An 18,803-nucleotide genomic window follows, 5' to 3' on the forward strand; every position below is an offset into this window, starting at 1 on the left:
GTCATGTTTATATAGTAAAATGATTATTTGAAACCTCATAGGAAACTGCATAAGCTTCCTATAATTAAACACTTGAGTTTGTTTTAGATTGCTGTTTTTGGATAACATGCAGCCTATCCCCAGTATATTGTTTGTTTTTTCTTAAAAACTCCTAATTTACAAACCCAATAGGTGGCCACTTTTAAGAAGAGGAAGTATTATTTTCATACAGGAAATCTGTAACTAATTACTTAATTGGGTTCACAATATTTGCCATTGTGTCACTAAAATGAAATCTCTTAGGGTGGCCAGTGCAATTTAATAAATGTGAAGACCATAACTGGATGTTCCATGTTATAATTTGCCTTGTTTATAGTTGCTGTTATGAAATATTGCCTAATTTCTACTGCAAACTGTAGAAGATTCAGCTACTTTCAAAATTATTACACAGTTGGTCTGTAGTTGTAAGTGATTCTTACTTGTTTCAACTTACTAAATGGTTTTGCAGTTACATTAAAGTGCATATAATTGTGCTGGTGCTTTTTGTGTTAATATTGCACCCTTAATTGGAATGTCAGTTCAGTCACCAACTACTTGGTAAGTGCCTTCAACTTAACCAAGTTTTGTGATAGTTGCTAGTGATACAAGACCACTGATAAATGTGGTCTGTTTTTCAGGGCTCCCTAACACAGAGTCATTTTTAAAGCTTTTTCTAGATGTGTAACCTTTAAATTTTAAACCCCAAATTTTAGATGCTCTCCATTAGGGTACAAGACAGATTATTTCAGCATAGTGTGTAGATGTGGATGTGAAATGCTTACGTGATATATGCCAGTATCTGTCCTGCCGTTATCAGTTGCGTGAGAAATGTTTCCCTTTTCTTGCTGTTTTTAAAAGAAGCGTATTTTAAAAACAAGAGTGAATAATAAAACAACTTTGAAAAGATTGTTTTTTACCTATTCATGAAAATTTCCTATGACCCCTTCCCTTGCTTCTGATTATCTTATATTTTTCCAATTGGATCTAGTAATACAAAGCACCTGTTCTGGGATTTGTTTTGTAGTTTGTTAAATTATTGCTCAATACTAATTTGCATTGCTGGAAAAATTGGTTGATTGTGGGTTATGTGTTCTCTGATGAACTTTATTAGAGCAATAATTCATTAAGTAATTTTAAAAAGACTATTCTAAGGATACAACCTGGGTTGCTCTCTTCACTTCAGTAGTATGCATGATGATGCAATGTTGTGGATGTTCACAGGTTCTAATTTTTGAATGTGTTAGGCACAGAAAATTGACTGCCTGTACAGTTGTATCTTTCCTTTTAACATCTATATGTATGTACTCTTATAGGAATACAAATCTCTGTATTTTTGCCTACAATACTGCTGGAACCTTCCATTTGTCATTTAAACTAATGATTATAATTAATGACTTCATGGTAAATTGAAAGGATCATACATCCTGAACTTCAGCTAGAACAGAGTACAAAGAGGAGGGGAGGATTTGGAAAGTTTAAACAATTTGAATGACCTTTATCATACCTACCAATTTAGCATCAGAGGCATGGGGCAGAATTTGTGAATTGATTGATGAGTCTTTTCTGTGCTCAGTATATAAAGTAAGCACCAACCTGTAAAGTGAGTTATTATTATCCCCATTCTTCAGGCAGGAATCTAAGGCTCTGAGGAGTTAGTGTCTTGATCAACCATACATTTAGTATACAGTGGAGCTGTGATATTCTTTCCCATTTGACTCCTGTTTGTCCTTCTAATACATATATCACCCAACCCACTTTAGATGCCTGAGAGATAAGTATATTTGGGTAATTATGGCAAGAATGGTAACAATAAAATGTCATGAGTCTTACGGGAAGAATCTGCTTGTGCTAGGGAGGGACGTGGGTAGAAATGGATCAGGAAAGGCAGAATTTGGCCTGAGTTTTTGTATGGGATTCAGAGAGAAGGAAAAGGGTAAGAGTAGATGTGGGAAAGAGTAATCCATTTCAGGAACCAGATAGTTTGTTTCACCTGGAGCCTAGGTTGTACACAGAAGAGTAACAGAAAATGATGATATAAAGGTAAATAAGGCAAAAACCATGAGAGACCCAGACTTAAAAGTTTGGAGGTTCAGCTGTATGCCAATAAAACAGCTATGGAATTAAATGTGATAAAATGCAACTTGAAGGTGAACTATACTAGCCCTTTGAAAGTGTTGGTATCTATTTTTGTCAATATTCTGGGAAAGGTTTTCACCACCACAAAACTCCATGGGGGGTTTTATTGATTATTCTTTCATATTTCTTCAAGACAATGAATCTATTTTTTATTATTTTCAGCTGGGATAATTTTTGTGAAGCCGATTCATTGCCTTGTTTTGGCTTCATCAGAAATGGACTCTTTTTCTGAAGAAAATACTCTCTTATTTTCTCATGTATTATAATCTGGAGAACTTTTCTTAACTGTTATGCATCAGGCTTAACAAATGGAATGTGTATTCTTGCAAGCATGCTCTAGCACTTTGCATACCATTAGAGTGGCACCTCATTTATCCAGCATTCTCGAGAAACAGGTGCTATACTGATTTCCACATAGATGAAACTTTACTGTTCTTTAAAAACTTTTATTTTATATATTTATCCTAGGAATTTCATTAAAATTTTGTTTACATACTTTCTCAAAGTATTCAGAACATCTTTGTACTTTTTTTGAAAACTTTAACATTATTTTCACAGGAGTTACTTTATGATCTATAATTTGTTGAGACTTTTTTGTGAATAATGTTTTTTCTATATAGTAATTCTCAATTATTTTGTTCTTTTGAATTTCCTTTCTGCTTTTCCATTTCGGTTTTGTTTTTTGTTTTGTTTTTTGTGGGGCTGAGGGGTCCACCTGCAGCTAGCACTTGTCATTTCTCTCCTCTGTCAGCCACTTTCGGCTACTTTGGATCAAATGGCTTCCCATTTTGAGTATGGTTTAATTAGGAGCCTCATCATGTTTGTAGGGTATAGATAGTAAACCTAAAGATTTAAGCTTTGTGTTTCACAACATTCCTTGTTTCTGAGACCTTTTCCATACCTGCGTTTCAGATTCTAAGACTTTCTTACTGTCTTTAAAGAAATAGTCAAATATTTGCTTCTGGAATGATAATAACTTTGTGAATATTGCTCTATCATGTCCATGTTCTTTTATAAACATTTAAATGTTTATAAACTCATTTTATCAAATTATTAAATTCTAACTCATTTAACCTCTCTTCTCAGACCTTTTTAAATTGCCACATCTATAAAATGGCAATCAAGATGCCTGCCCTCACAGAGTTGATGTAAAATACAAATAAGGAAATATATGTACAAACATTACATAAAGTTTAAAATGCTATACTGTTGTATTTAAGCAAGTTAGAAGGAAAGCACCATGCTTTGAGTTTGAATTTAGGAGTTTTGTTTATTGCCGGCTACTGAGAGTTAGCTTATCCTTAAAATGTCTTGGCCCCGAGGAAGGGGCTTGATTTCCCTTTATACCTTGATTTAGATAGTGGAGGGGGATCCTAGCTGAAGCAGAATTTTACAGAAGCAGAACAAGCAAGTTAGATAGGGAAGCTGGTAACCAGGGGTCAGGAGGTTCCCAGGATTGTTGGTTGCTAAGGGTATTTCTATACAATTACTAAGGGGGTGTGTAGCAGGGGAAACTTTCCATACAATTAATTACCAAGGAAGGTATTCATAATAGCAAATAAACTTCCCAAGCAAAATGCAGTTACAATGGTTACAGGTGCTAAAAACAGTATGCTTTAAACCTTAATGCTTTACGACTCTAAGTACAGCATAACCCAGTTATAAACCTAAGGGGCAGCAGCAAAAAAGAGAAAAGCAAGGCAAAGTTTTCAGCTAAAATAAAGTCAGTCAGGCTAGCCCAAGTTAGGTTACCACAATACAGATGTTAGTTTTGGGCTTATTTCTAATAAGCAACTTTATGTTAGTGTTTCATACTTCTGTATCTAAATAATTATTTATTATTTTTGTTATGAACTGTTAATACATTGAAGGGCTACTAAAATGCAAAATTAGTCTTTGAAACACAAAAATGAACAAAACTAAAAATATTATTGCCCTATTTGGCCAATACTGTCTAGTGTTATTAATAGCCTTTAGCAACATAGATGTTTAAATAAGTGAACTATTTGATTTGGAAATATTAGTCCATTTGCCAGTTGTTAAGTAAACACTTGTATTTAGATATTCAAATAAAATTATAAAGACTTTATAAAAACTCTATAGTGAGTGAGTAATAAATTGAGAATTTAAACTGTGTCTCTCAAAACTCGTTTCGGTATTTGGTTTCAGATGTTAATTTTTAGATTGACAGATAGTGAGATCTTAGTAGACAGCTCTCTGTCTACTTTTTAAAAAGTAACAAATTACATTTTTAAATAAACTCTGAAATTTTAATTTTAAAACTAGTGTGCACTGATTAAACTGACTCTTCTCATAATTACTCAAATTAGGGAGTAAAATTTTACTTGTAAAAAAAATTTACATATGAAAACAAACTACTGTTGCCATAATAATTCTCACCCTATAGCCGAATGAAATGAAGTAGCCAGTTCCCTTGCTTTCAGATTTTCACTTATGATATTTCCACAACACAACAACCAAATAATTTCCTGGTCACATATTCAAGTCACTTTTTCAAGTGTATGATTTCTATTGGAGTGGCTTTATTATGAAAGCTTTGCAGGTTTAAAATATTGTTGTTCAGTCAAAACCATAAATTTAATTCAATGTGCTGTCATGTGAAACAGTCTAATTAATTTTCTATTAAAAACAGCTAACAAGAATAATTCAGATTAGGTAATGCATCGCATTATATTATACTAATGATAACTTCTGAATTTTTGTGAAGGAAAGGTCTTCAAACTAAGGAAGTACAGATTAGTACCACTTATCAGATAATTCCTTCTCATCTTCCACCCTTGTATAATGTGATTTATTCTCATGCATGGGAAGAGAAACAGCTGTCTCGGAATTTATTATGCTAGAAATTCACTTGGCCCCCTTTCGCATATATGATTATACAGTAAAACGTATTATATCTCTTTCTCAAAAATCCAATAATTTCTAATTTAATCTCTTTTTCACAATTTTGGTAGATGATACTTTATATATTGGCACCAGGGTCATCTATCTTTATTTATACAGACATTCTCAGGGTCCCTTAAGACTGAATCTCACTAGGGCTGCCACTTCTCTTTCACCCTGTTGAATAACTAGACTGTAATAACTAGAAATACTAGTGGACTTTTAGATAGCACCTCCTCCCAATTAAAAACAGACAAATGGAGAACAGTTGGTAAGTCTTTTATTAAAATTAAAGTGCTTTTGTTCATCAGATTTGGATTTTTTTGTCAATGATCTAGAAAAGTAATATTGAGACTCCATTTTTAAAGGATTGACGGAATATTGTCTTTTGTCACATAAAAATGCCATTGTCAAATATTAAGTAGACAAAGTATTGTGATAAAGGATATTTGATGCCAATGCTGGATAACAATTAAATCAGTAACAGGATTTCTAATTTATTATTCTTACTGATGAAACGTGGTAGTGGTCGGGGCCTGAGAGAAGGGATCCAGCATCTACCAAGCACTGCATTTAAGTTGGGAACTGTGTGTCTACTGCAAAGTAGGGTTCCCCTAAATTATCTAACTCATTGGAAATTTGCAGAAAGAAATTGGAAGCCATGAGGTGAATTTTTATTTAATGGGAGAATTTTGAAAATCAGTATTTTTAACAAAAATTTTGTTATCTGAGAGAGTCTTGCATTGAAATCTTAGGACCAATAACTTGTTTGATGTTTTCCAAGGATAAGTCAGCTTCCCCTCCCATCATCAGTATGAACAGCCTGGCCTTGGATATCTGGGGCCTGTCTCTTAGGCCTTTTCAGTCTTGTAATAGGGATTTTCCCCACATGATTGACCTGCACGCTAATAATTTCACTCAGTTATTTGCTTCAGAGGAGTATACAAAGTCTTCCCCCATTTCTCCCTTACCCAGCCTTCTCTATAATTCCTTTCCTAATAATCTCATCACAACGAATGATTAAGCCTTTCTACTATTGTCTCTTATAGCTGAATCAGAGCAAATGATTGATGAAGTGCCAAGTTCCAAGAACAGAAAGACATCCTCCTACCCTGAGGCTCTTCCTGCCTCCACCCTCCCATGATGCTCATACACTGCTTGTGTTAACTTGTGTTTTACGATGGCATCTCCATCTAAACTTTAAACTCCTTAAGGACAAAGACAATGTGTTATTCTGTTCTCTACCTCCCACATTCTTAACTCTTCCACTCTATTTATACTTGATTGAATGAATGAACGTGGTTTTGAACATCTACATTGAGTTTAAGAATCTGCAAGATTAACATTGTGATGCAGTTACAGAGTGTTGACTCTCATAGTAAATTGTTACTTTTTTCCATAAAACTCCATGTACTCCCAACCTTTCTCTTGCTCTCTATTATTCCACTCATATAGGTAGTTGGCCCTTTTGCAGACCCATTGTGAAACCATTTTTCCTGCCTGAGCCAGGGGAAGCCATGGTCCAGCCTTATGGACTATGTGTAAAAAGAAATAATATACTTGTGTAGGAAACTGTGAAGTATAAGCAATATGAAGATAGAGACTCTAATTCATGCTCTTTTCTCTCTCCAATGTCTGGCAAATGTCTGTCATATAGTCAGTGCTCACAGAATATTTGAGATGGGGGTAGGTGGATGGAATACATGCAAAAGAAATTATGATGTAGTGATTATAACTTCTCTATGTGATTTTCAGCACCAGCTCCCCCTTGTAAATGAGTTTAAGCTGGACTCTATTGGTATGATTGGTACTTTAAAAATAGTTGATGCTGGCAGTCATTCTAGTGACACCTGTCTAGAATCTTTCACAATTATGACTTCCTTCTGAAAAACTAAACTACCCCCCAAAAAACAGATAATTTTATTTCTCATAACAGATATGTTAATCAATTTGTTTGAAAGTCTTTTGACACTTTATAAAGCGGTGACCTTTGTTAAAGTGACTGTTCATCTGACAAACCCGGCCCGTGTGCTTTTACTGGGGCACAATAATGATGCATGTGTCTGCTACTTCCATTTTCACCTCACCCTACCATTTGTCACTTTCCACTTTCAGACAGCAGGCAAAGCTATTTGTCTGCCTCAGCTTAATATGTAAATCCCTCATGCACATGAATGCACTGTAGTAGTGGATCTCTTGTATCACATTTGATACCTCCTAACACATTCTGGTTTTTGATGGTGAATTCTAGTTTGGCCTTGTGTCCAATTTTAATTATTTTTTTGTGAGAAAATGGGATTGTATTCTACAGTTTTTTATGCTTACCTTCTTCTACATATATCCATGTATCAACAGGCATATACATCTCATAGGTAAAAGAAAAAAAGGATTATTCAGAAAGATAATGTGAAATAATTCTATACCATTGTCTATCAACATTGCATAATTATCTACTTTACAATTTTCATTTATATGATTTAAAGGGAAATGATAGGGAAAAAAGTATATCCTTGGTGAAAGGAAAGGATATACTAAGGATAAAGGACCTTTTTCAAAGTATTGGGTAAAATTAAAAGCTGGAGGTTATACTGAGTTAATGTCACACATTAAGTTACCTTTTTAAAAGGCAAGCTTATGGGATTGAATGAATTGTATTAGTTGAATAAAATATCTAGCAATAATAATAAATAAAAATTGAATATATGGAAAATGCATTCTTAAGAGATAACTTTTGGCAATATATAACTAATAGCAATAAATGCATTTTGTTTCATGTTACTGTCTGGCAAGAGATAAGAGGTAGCAAAACTGAGAGATAGGGTAACAGGAGAAAGCCACAGAAAAATGAAGGGGAAGGATGTTGTCACTGAAGGTTGAAACCTCCAAGTAGGACATAAAGTTTGTGATGGATTATTGCAACATCACGTATCAGTGCTCTTAGAGCTTGTTTATATATTCAGTTGTGTATGCTCATTACAGACCCCTGGCCCGGTGGCAAGTGTGGTTACACTTTATAAGTGGAGGAATTAAGACTGAGAAAGGTTAAACAATTTGCTTGATGTCTACAGCTAAAGAAATGAGTGATGTACTGGGCACCACTGCTCCAGTAACCCTAGGCATTGGAGGTATTATTCTCAGTTTGTGGAATCTAAGGTTGAGGCCCAGAGGAGCTACCTTCTCTTCCTTGGTTGCTGTAGCCCTAAGTGGAAATGTGAGGGTTTGAACCTGCTTCTGTCTCCGGAGCCCTAGACTCATTTCATTATAAACAACTCCCTCTCCTCATCAAGGTCAGAGAGCTTTTTGTATATTGTTTTTTAAAGTTGAGGATCGAACAATACAAAGTATTCAGTCTCTGAACCCTCATCCCGCAAATGGATTAGATAACTCCATGTCCTATCTCTAGAGCCCTATGCTGAGATTGTCATTCTTCTGCAAGGAGAGCCTCAGAAGTCACTGAAAGTGTTTTTCTCACTTGTTAACTAAAGAGGGGAATGAGGTAATGGCTATTAGAACATTTTCAATCTACTTGTTAATTAAAATCTGCTGTCTTTTCTTTATAGTATAAAGATGCATTTATGAAAGCAAATCCTGGCTACAAATGGTGTCCTACCACAAACAAGCCTGTGAAATCCCCAACACCCACTGTCAATCCACGAAAGAAACTTTGGTCCTTCCCATCTGACTCTTCAAGAGACTTTCCAAGCCCCAAGAAAGCAAAGACTGAAGAAATGCCTCAGCTTAACTTTGGAATGGCTGGTGAGTTGAGACACTATTTCCACCTGTTATTTAAGGACAGCGCAATACATTTAGGCAACATTTAAATAATACAGAGGGCAAGGGGACAAAATTTATGACCAATATTAAGCAGAGGTAAGGATAAAGCATATTTTCAAGCATTGGATCATGATATATATAGAATACAGGTAATTAACAAAAGGATATATAGACTCAGTGATTATAAATATATGTCGTTATAAATACGTGTGAATTCCTGACATTGACAGTATGGAAAAGTCGACAGCAACATGGAGATTGTCAGGAGCCTAGGAAATTTTATGTTCACAAAATAGTTTATATGCACATACACACTACTAATCCATCCCAGTATGCACCTTAGTTATCATGCTACTTAAAAAGCCACGGTCATGTAGGTCATCTGGGTATTGGAAACATTGAGGGCAAGACTATCAACAAGTACATCACAAATCTGAGATGGATCTGACAGCTGTGTCTTAGGACTCCCATCCTATCCCCTCCTCTCATGTCCATTCCTATATGGGTCAGACAAATTTAAAATTCCAGATGGTGCCATTTGTTATGGGACCTTTAGTATTCTTTGGGTGGTAAGGTATGCTAAAGCATTTATTACCATGAAATAAAATACTTACATTCACCCTACAAGTGGCTCTGTCTTCCCTAGCTATTGCAATGCAGTCAAAAGAGGAGTTTGTCAGATGAAATTAGAGACAGGAAGTGAAGTTGCAATTGAGCTATATGGTTCCTGTTTCGGTATTAGAAGCAAATTTTATTTGAAATCAGAGTATTGAACCATTTGCATGTGGAAAGGTTGAGAGAGGAAGTTGAGTGATACTGTGATAACACATTTTTTTAATAACTAATAGCTTTTACAAGACTTTATGGTTCAGTGTGTGATTCATAGTATAAAAAGTATGTGGCGGTATTCTATATAACCTACAAAAAAATTCTTTTAATCAGTCATGTGTGGTGGCATGTGCCTATAGTTCTGGTTACTTGGAGACTGACACGGCAGTATCACTTGAGTCCAGGAGTTTGAGGCTGCAGTGAGCTGTGACCTCACAACTGCACTCCATCTTGGGCAACAGAGCAAGACCCTGCCTCTAAAAAATGAAGTCTAACATAATGGCAGCATTCTGTGGTGGCATGGGGAAAGGATTCAGGTGATTGCTATGTGGGTAGCATACACTATCTGTAGTGTCATTCTAGGTAAGCTCCCCAAATGATGCTTCTACATGTCCCAGAAGAATCAGACATAGATATCTGTCCTTGCTTTAGCTGTCACTTTGTACTTTCTAAAACATCTTATTGTCAGAACCCAGAAAGAGTATATAGATGCATGACTTCCAACTGAATTTCTTTGGCCGTCATTTAACATCCGTTGCTTTTTCTCCCAACTGAATTTCTTTGGCCATCATTTAACATCCATTGTTTTTTCTCCCAATTCTCAATCTAGATCAGGCTATGTAGTTTGCTGTTGTTGGCTTTTTTTTTTTTTTTTTGCATACATCTGCTCTTCACAAACCATATAACTACTGTGAGTGAACTGCAGAAAGCTATGAAAGATATATTTTTTTGTGGCACCATTTCTGACACTTTATTCATCTGCCTTTTACCTGCAAATTGAAAGTCGAACCCAGACTTCAGACAAGATCTTTACAGATCAGTGTTTAAGAGCAGTGTTCTCAAAGGAAAGTACAGGAAAGGAGGAAAACACCTTTCTTCCTTGCATTTATCTCATTATATAATAGCTTATGTTATATGTTGAAATCCATGTTCAGAACTCTTGATAGGCTTGCATATAGTGGATAACATTGATCTGGTATTTCCAGGTATGTTGCTTTTCAACAAAATGAAAGCCAACTAATTTGTCTTTAATTAAAACCTGGCGCTTAGGCATCTGAATCTAGGAGATAATAGAGGGCTTCTAAATGCCAGATTGTTTCCCTCAATATGGAATCTCTTTTGTTCTGTTTGCTCATTATTCCTTGTCACATGACATTTTGCAATTTTTGAATAACCCCAAATTGCCAAATGTATGATTTCCAAGAAGGGAAAGCTTTGTAGATTATAGTTTAGTGCAAGCCCTTTCATTGAATTTCACTAAAGTTGAATTTCACTAAAGAAAACATCCTATGTATGTGAATATGTTTTGATAGTTCTAAATAACATTATGTAAGTATGAATTAATATAAAAGATGTTGGTAATTTCTTGGCCTATGTTTTATTATCCATATAGCAAACTTCTTGCAAAGTCACATTGGTATATAAATTATCACGTAATCATGTTCCTATTTTACTTTGTAATTTGAACTAACACATTTTTATCTTTAGAAAGCTATCATCCAATCCTCCTGATCTCTAGGATAACAGCTGCAAAAATATTTCTCTTTTAAGAACCAAACTAAAGTTTTACTCTCTACTAAATTCATTTCCCCCTCTTGATTTTTAGGTAGATTTAAGTATCATTTCAACAGCCACAGTAGTTCTTAAACTTAACATTTAATTGAAGTTGGGATCTTAAAACAACACCGAAGAGCCTTGTTTCATCAACTCAGCTACTGTTTGTCTGTGTATTCTCTGTGTATGTCTTCCTATGTGGCTGCCTTCCAATGTTGAGCTATTTTTTCATCTGATCTTTTGGTAACATAGTCTTTCCTCTAATACCCTCTTCTCCCCATCCCTGTCCCTTTTTTTACTACCTGAGAATGCTTTTTGCAAGTTTTCTTTTTTAAACTGTATATAACATATAATCAAAGTTGCTTTATGAGTTCCTAAGACAGGTTGTATACAAAGATGTACTTAAGGACATATCTTTAACCCAAAAAAGAAAAGAAACAACTGAATTTCTTTGTGCAACCTTAGGATGAATCCTCATTTTCAATTGTAGATTCCTAAAATTATATAAACATTGACTGAGGACCTTATATGCACTAGGAGAGATGCCAAGTTAGGCATTTTGATGTATGTTCTTTCATTACACCTCTGAATTTTAATTCAAGACAGACTTATAGGACACAGGTCCCTTTTCTTTGATACCTTCTTTGTTTTTATTTATTTTCTATTTGTTCATTTAACTTTTTAGAGACAGGATCCCACTGTGTCACCCACGCCTGGAGTACAGTGGTGTGATCTTAGCTCACTGTAGCCTCGAACTCCTGACCTTAAGAGATCCTCCTGCCTTGGCCTCCCAAAGTGCTGGGATTATAGGCATGAGCCACTGTTCCCAATTCTGCTTTCTACTTTCTTTGTTTAGGTACAACCTGGGTCATAGATCCACCACTTTGCTGTTTTTATTTTCTTCTTCTGTTTATATTGATTATTGAAATAGTGAAAACAAAGACCTTTGGTGACATAAAAAGCATTAATTTTATATCTTGAAGGAATTTTGGGCAAGTGTTTGACTACCCCTAAAATGTAAAATGTCAAAAACATATCAGTTAATATAAGTTTATTTTGAGCACTTTAAAGAAAGGTTATTTGAATAAAACCTACTAGGTTTTGGAAGCCTGATTGGAAAATTTCTTTCTGTTCTCTAGTTCTCTGATAGCCTATTTTTTTTTATATTAGTCCTGATTTCACATGGCAGAAGTCATAATTTGAGAATAATCTAAAACTTCTTAGAAGACAAGCAGAATTGTTTAAAAAATCTTATCTAAACTCCCCAAGCAGTAAGAAAAGAAGCATTACATTAGGAGATATAAATTAATGTTACAAACAGCAATGGTATTGAAGAAAGTACTCTTGGGATAGTGAGAAAAGAGGGGTATTCAGGAGGCTCACAAAGTATGAGCACTAAGAACATAGATGCCATGTTACTGTTGCATAAAGAGTTTTTTAAAGGTTTTTATAAAAAGTTATATGTGGTTCTGTTGGATTTCTGATTGCTAGTCTTTGTGAGTATTCTTTTTGACTCTGTGGATTGTATACACTTCATGCTTATAAGTTGATGATTTGTTCTTTACTTACATAGATCCTACTCAAATGGGAGGCCTGAGTATGCTGCTGTTAGCTGGAGAACATGCTCTTGGCACACCAGAGGTAAGCCAGTCCTTTTCCATCTCCACTCTGCTCTTGTGGCGGGTTGGGAACACAGCTGTAGTCTGTTTACATTGTTCATTCTGCATTTTCACTGTTTACAGCTCATGAACAAACTGTATAATCTTCCTCTTTAAGATCTTTCTGTGTATCTTGTGTGTTGAGGGTAAAAAGAGTGGTGTAAATAAGGCCATGAGGGTATAAACACAAGTCAGGTGCTGAGGTTCTCTAAACCTCCAGTTAGGTTGTAGTAATGCAATATATAGATCATTGGTGTTTGCCATGACTGTGTCGTGGTTATGTCAGTTGGGTGCTGTAATTCATTTATTCAAAACATTCCCTGCTTTGGTGATGTTCACTTGCTAGTAGAAAGATGATAGCTAAAAATATGCAACTGTCACTCTCTCTGGTACCTGAATAATTCCAAATAGCTGTTTTGAAAATTAGGAAACATGGCATTTCAGGATTGTTTCATTCTTCTTTCCTGCCCCAACTTGTTGCCCAGGCTGGAGTACAATGGCATGATCAGGACCTCCCAAGCTCAGGTGATTGTCCCACCTCAGACTTCTGGGTCATTTGGACTATAGGCATGTGCCACCATGCCCAGCTAATTTTTGTATTTTTTTTTTTTTTGTAGAGACAGGGTTTTGCCACATTGCTCAGGCTGGTCTGGAACTTCAGGGCTCAAGCAGTCCATCTGTCTCAGCCTCCCCGAGTGCTGGGATCATAGACGTGAGCCACTGTGCTCGGCCTGTTTTAATCTTTATAATGGAAAAAGGACCTAGGCCTTCATGACCTTGGTTTCATGATCTAGTTATTGGACTGCTTTTGCTAAACATTTTTAGGTATGATTTTGACGGGCAGGTAGTGGCAGTTAACCATGCACAGTCTGCATTTGTAGAATTCCTGTATTTCCCAGAGACATTTAACAGAGGCTAGTTGAGTTAACTGACAGCTGATGTTATTTTGTCACGCTCAGGTTTTTGAGATAGAAATTTTTCAATCCCCAACCAGACTTGTTGTTTAGGGCCAAATAGCAATGACTCAATTTTATTTTGGGTTATATTTTTTACTTTTTTATTTTAGTTGTGATTATGTCATATATATTATACTTGAAAGCTTTTGAAATAGTGGTTTTTGTAGATATATATTTAGGTAATAACCTATTTACATTAGAAAATATTTTTATTTTTTATAGTTTACTTTTGGGATCCATGGTTGTTGACTATTCAGTTTAACAATTATTTTGATTCTGTTCACTTCAATGTAGCAAGAAATGTGTAAATGTGTTTAAAAAATGCACTAGTAGTTATTTACATTGTGCTAATCTTCAGCTGAAAAAACATACATGTCACTTGGTGCCTTTGCATATCATTATTCATCATGTTAGTAGTTTCTAACATAATAGTATTGTCAGGCATCATTTCACTTTCTAACACATTGCTGCTACCTCTTAACAATCAAACTCTCACTCAGGTGTAGGTTGTCCCAAGCCCAAAGGTAAATGTTGGAGTAATAATAGGCATTTGACCTTTCAACACGTCTGACTCATATGATTTCCAAGAATGCATTGTATTGTGAAAGCCGGCATTGTCTTTCTTAACTGTTTAGATTATCATAGCTTTTCATCCCCAACAGCTATTTAATATTCCTTTTAACCTTCAAGTACAAATGTAAACAAGTCAACATCTGTAGAACTCATGGATGCTAGTCAAAGAAAAGCATGCCTTCTTTTCCCCTTTTGGCTTAAAGTTTGCCTTTTGAGCTCTTTTCAGTGGGAAGTTCTCCTTCTCCCTCTTAAGAAGGCAGAGTTTTGACACATGCAACTCAATGCAGTGGTGGACCTTTTTTTATCTCTGAAGTGGAAATGTTTTGGGAATTCTCGAGCTAAAGAATCAAAGAAAGCTAAATGATTGAAAGAAGGGAACCATAATGGGAGAAGAGAATCTATGCTAAGGAAGAAGGTGGTGGCAGTTAGGTCTTTAAGAACCACTTCAAAGAACACAACTCTTTCTTCACATTCAGTATTTCCCATCTCAGAGATATTTAGGCCACTATTGAAAATAATGTTGAGATATTTAAACGGTGAAAGTAGTATAAAATAATGCTGTCTCTAAATATAGTTAGAGAATTTACTTCACAGCTATCAGTAGACTGCATTAGCACCTGAATTTCTATGAAAAGTGTTATTCCAGATGTGTAGATATGATAATAGAACTTTAAGGGCTTATGTGCATAGGCAGATGAACATGAGACAAATGTAATAAATATGTAGTTACGTTTTCCTAAGAAAACTAGCAGGATAATGAGATGAGAGAAATACAGAAATTTCATATTTTTGACATTTAGAACAATTACTGTGAAGTCTGTTGATACTGTGAGGTAAGACCAAAGTGACATTTTACAAAAATTCTGCGACCAAAAAATGGTCTAATCATAATGGCTTTTTAAAATGCCATGACAGAACCCTTATTCTGAAATATTGTTCTTAAATGGAGATTTTCTTTTGCGCATTGACCTGAGACCTAACCATATAGAAAAAGTCCTCAAAGGCTATTTTTTTAAATATGAAAATTTTAACATAGGGATTAGATATTTTTTAAAATGCAACTCTAGGAAGTAGAGAGGCTTACTCTAACTGAAACAATAAAGTCCCAGATTAAAAGCTTATGCTATTTCTTAGATCTACCCCAAATGCTCTTAGAGTTTTTAGACAGAAATTATAATATCTTGAGATATCAATGGGCAAATAATAACAAACGAAATGTTTGTATATTCTCTTTTTTCTGTCTTCTGATCAATTCTTAATCTACCATAATGGATTTTTGCATTATTATTATTTCAACACTTTTTATGTGCCACTGTTACTAAGCCTAGCATGGTTCTATAGTCTCATTGTGGTAACTGTGTCTCTGATGAAGAAAATTGATGCATTTTGATAGTTTGTCTTGTTTCTTTTATTTTCACATAATCGGCCTTGTTATTTTATACACAGAGTACATTGAAATGCATAAATTATTTAAAACAATGTTGGTTGTTACAGAATTTATTGATTGAGGAAGCAAAATCGATATATTGAGCAAGAAAGACATAAAGGAGTGACTCCTGGCTCCAAATAGCAGACTAAGCATGTCACTACTGAGACCCTATAAAATAGAAGCATAGAAGTATCATTAGTAAATAACCCCATAATAATAAAGGAAATGGAAAGGAGTGTGTCCAGTGAATATGAGATTACAGCAAATTATTTAAATTAGAAATCAAATGTAGTTGTCCAATCAATAAAATGTAAGTGCCAGGCAAAAGTAGGCTGGCAGGGAGCTGCAGCAGAAGTGAGAGCCCATGTATTCAGTAGAACGCCCAGAAGTTTAAGTGAATAGCTGCTTTTTTTGTTTTTCAACTTTAAAGAACCAGAAATAAAAATGTAGAACAAATAAAAGTAATCATATTCACATCAAACTCAGGGAAGAACTAATGAGAAGGCAGAGAATTAAGCCCTTATGTTTCATACCAGAGAGTTCTTTAAAGATGAAAATACAGTAAATAAAGTATAAGTATTTGATCTAGATTTTCTAGAAGTAATCTCAAGGACTAAAAATCTGTTGTATGTTAGTTACTTTAATAATAATGAAAAGCTAAATTAAATTTTAAAAATAAAGGCAGGGAGTGATATAATTCAGATTGTGGAAGGGGCAGTTATTCACATATAATGTATACAACAGCTTGGATTAATCTCAGGAAGGGTAACATGCAGTATCAGACCTAAGTGAGCAACATAAATTCATCTTAGCTGGAGCAGAAGGTGGTTGGAGAAATGTAGAATGTAAGTTAGGCAGAGTAATTATAGCTGATGAAAAGCTTTGAAGGTATCAGTATCTATGTAGTTGAATGACTATTTGAAGCCAAACTTTCAAATATATGGGGAGTACCTTAGACTTTTTGAGTTTGTGATTTTAGAATGCTTGTTGCATTGGAGCCAACAGATACGACAGTATTGATCAAGACACTTTTTTCTTTGCCTTCCATCCTATGAAATGGAGCTAATAATAATAATAATACCTGCTTGCCTTCCAATCTCAAGACTACAATGAAGATTAAGTAAATAAAACCTGTAAGGTACTTCTAACTCTCCTGCAAATAATTCTTATAGGTATATAATACTATTACCATTAGTTATTCTAGGCATTTCATATTCAACTTGCAAGTTTAAATTATATAAGATATTTCTCCCACAAGCTGTAATATGCTTTACCAGCAACATGCACACACACACACACACATACACACATGCACACACACAGAGTTCCTTGTCCATTGAAAACTTAGCAGAAATTACAGTTGCAATTTACTCTCTTTATCACCAGGTGCTCAAGAAGGAGACAACTTTTTAATATCTGGGAGAGATCAGTATAGAAAGTCCAAAGTTCCAAAGTCAGCAGAGTAGCTGAGTTAGTGTCAGGTTAGTGGAGAAGATGCTGACAGATGATGGCACACCTCCATAAAAGAACTGTAAAGGTCATGTTCTCTGAGAATTGAACAGTGTCGAACTGTGTGCCATCTTTTCTTACATTTAATTACATGGCAAGTGTTTACTGAATGCCTTCTATGTGTAAAGCACGTCAGGGAACGAACTAGATAGATAGCATGAAGCTGATATTGTCTCAAGGTTCAAGTTTTTAGATATAACAAATTCTTTACATGATACTTCTAGCTTAAAAGGAAATCACATTGATTTTCATTTGTTCACCATGATCTGCTTATTTAAAAATGTTTAAAACTTACGTATCAAAATTTCTGAAAATCCAAAAATATAGGTTAAATATTGCTTATTCAAAATGTTTGAGACCAGAAGTGCTTCAGAGTTCCAGTTTTCTGGTGTGTTTTTTGTTTTTTGATTTTGGAATATTTGTATTATCCTTACCTTTTGGGCATTCCAAATCCCCAAAATTGAAATCTGAAATGCCCCAGTGAGCATTTCCTTTAGCATTATGAGTTGGCACTCAGAAGATTTCAGATTTTTTTGAGCATTTTAGATTTTTGGATTAGGATTACCAAACCTGTAATAAATATATTTTGCCTTGTAAGTTTGTAATAGTAGTCTGTCACCTCCTCCAGGAAGTCCTTCATGATTTCTTGAGCCAAATTTAATTCCCTCCTTACTCTAATCTCCTATATCCCATATTGTTAGTTTTATACCTTATAACACTTGATTGTATTTAGTTTTATACTTTCTTATAAACTGTATAATAAAGGTCATAATAAAAAATTTCTTATTGTATTATATGTAAGTATTGTCTCTAGAAGACTAAGAAACTTGAGATCAAGAACAACTACTAGATTTAAACTACAGCAGGTCCATGCACTTGCCTGGAGATTACAACTAACATGTATTGAACATTGCCTCCAAGGCTCAATTCTTAAGTGTATTACATAAAAGTAACTCTTAATCCTTGTAACAATTCTGAGTTAAGTCTTATGTACCTTATAAGTAAATATTTACCATTAGATGAGGAAACAGAGGCAGAGAAGGGTAAAATAACAGTCCATGATGGTGCGGCTACTAAGTGGCAGAGCTAGAATTCAGCCCAAGAGGACTAGCTTCAGTCTTCTTGCAGCGCACAGAGGCCTTGGTGAGTCAGCCTCTGCCCACCCAACCTTAGCTCTGGCCACTTCTCCTGTGGCATCCTGGGCTGCACCCTTACCGAAGCTCATCGCTGCCAGAGCAGGGGCATTTCGTGGGTGCTTGCTGGGGCCAGGCACTGTGTTAACAGTTGACATGGAGTATCTCATGCTCATTTCATCCTCTCAAGAACCCTATGAGGCTGCTTTATTGCTTTCCCCATTTTATAAATGAGGAAACTAGGTCAGAGAGGTGAAATAACTTCTCAAAGGTCATGGAATGAGGAATTCAGGATTTAAACCCACCTTATTTTTCATTAAATGATGGAGAT

General features: G+C 35.1%; 1 protein-coding gene across 7 annotated transcripts in view; it reads left to right on the forward strand.

The window, feature by feature from the left end:
- BBX (BBX high mobility group box domain containing) overlaps window positions 1–18,803 on the forward strand; it is a 277,027-nt gene that overhangs the window by 185,393 nt on the left and 72,831 nt on the right. For all 7 annotated transcript variants that reach the window (XM_012476576.2, XM_012476596.2, XM_012476594.3 and 4 more), the window contains 2 exons: window positions 8,619–8,814; window positions 12,788–12,855. In XM_012476576.2, the coding sequence (XP_012331999.2) occupies window positions 8,619–8,814; window positions 12,788–12,855 (264 nt within the window). The remainder of the gene's footprint in view (window positions 1–8,618; window positions 8,815–12,787; window positions 12,856–18,803) is intronic.

Source organism: Aotus nancymaae, unplaced genomic scaffold, assembly GCF_030222135.1.
Source record: "Aotus nancymaae isolate 86718 unplaced genomic scaffold, 86718_ANA_hifiasm-v0.15.2.pri h1tg000011l, whole genome shotgun sequence".
Taxonomy (NCBI): Eukaryota; Metazoa; Chordata; class Mammalia; order Primates; family Aotidae; genus Aotus; species Aotus nancymaae.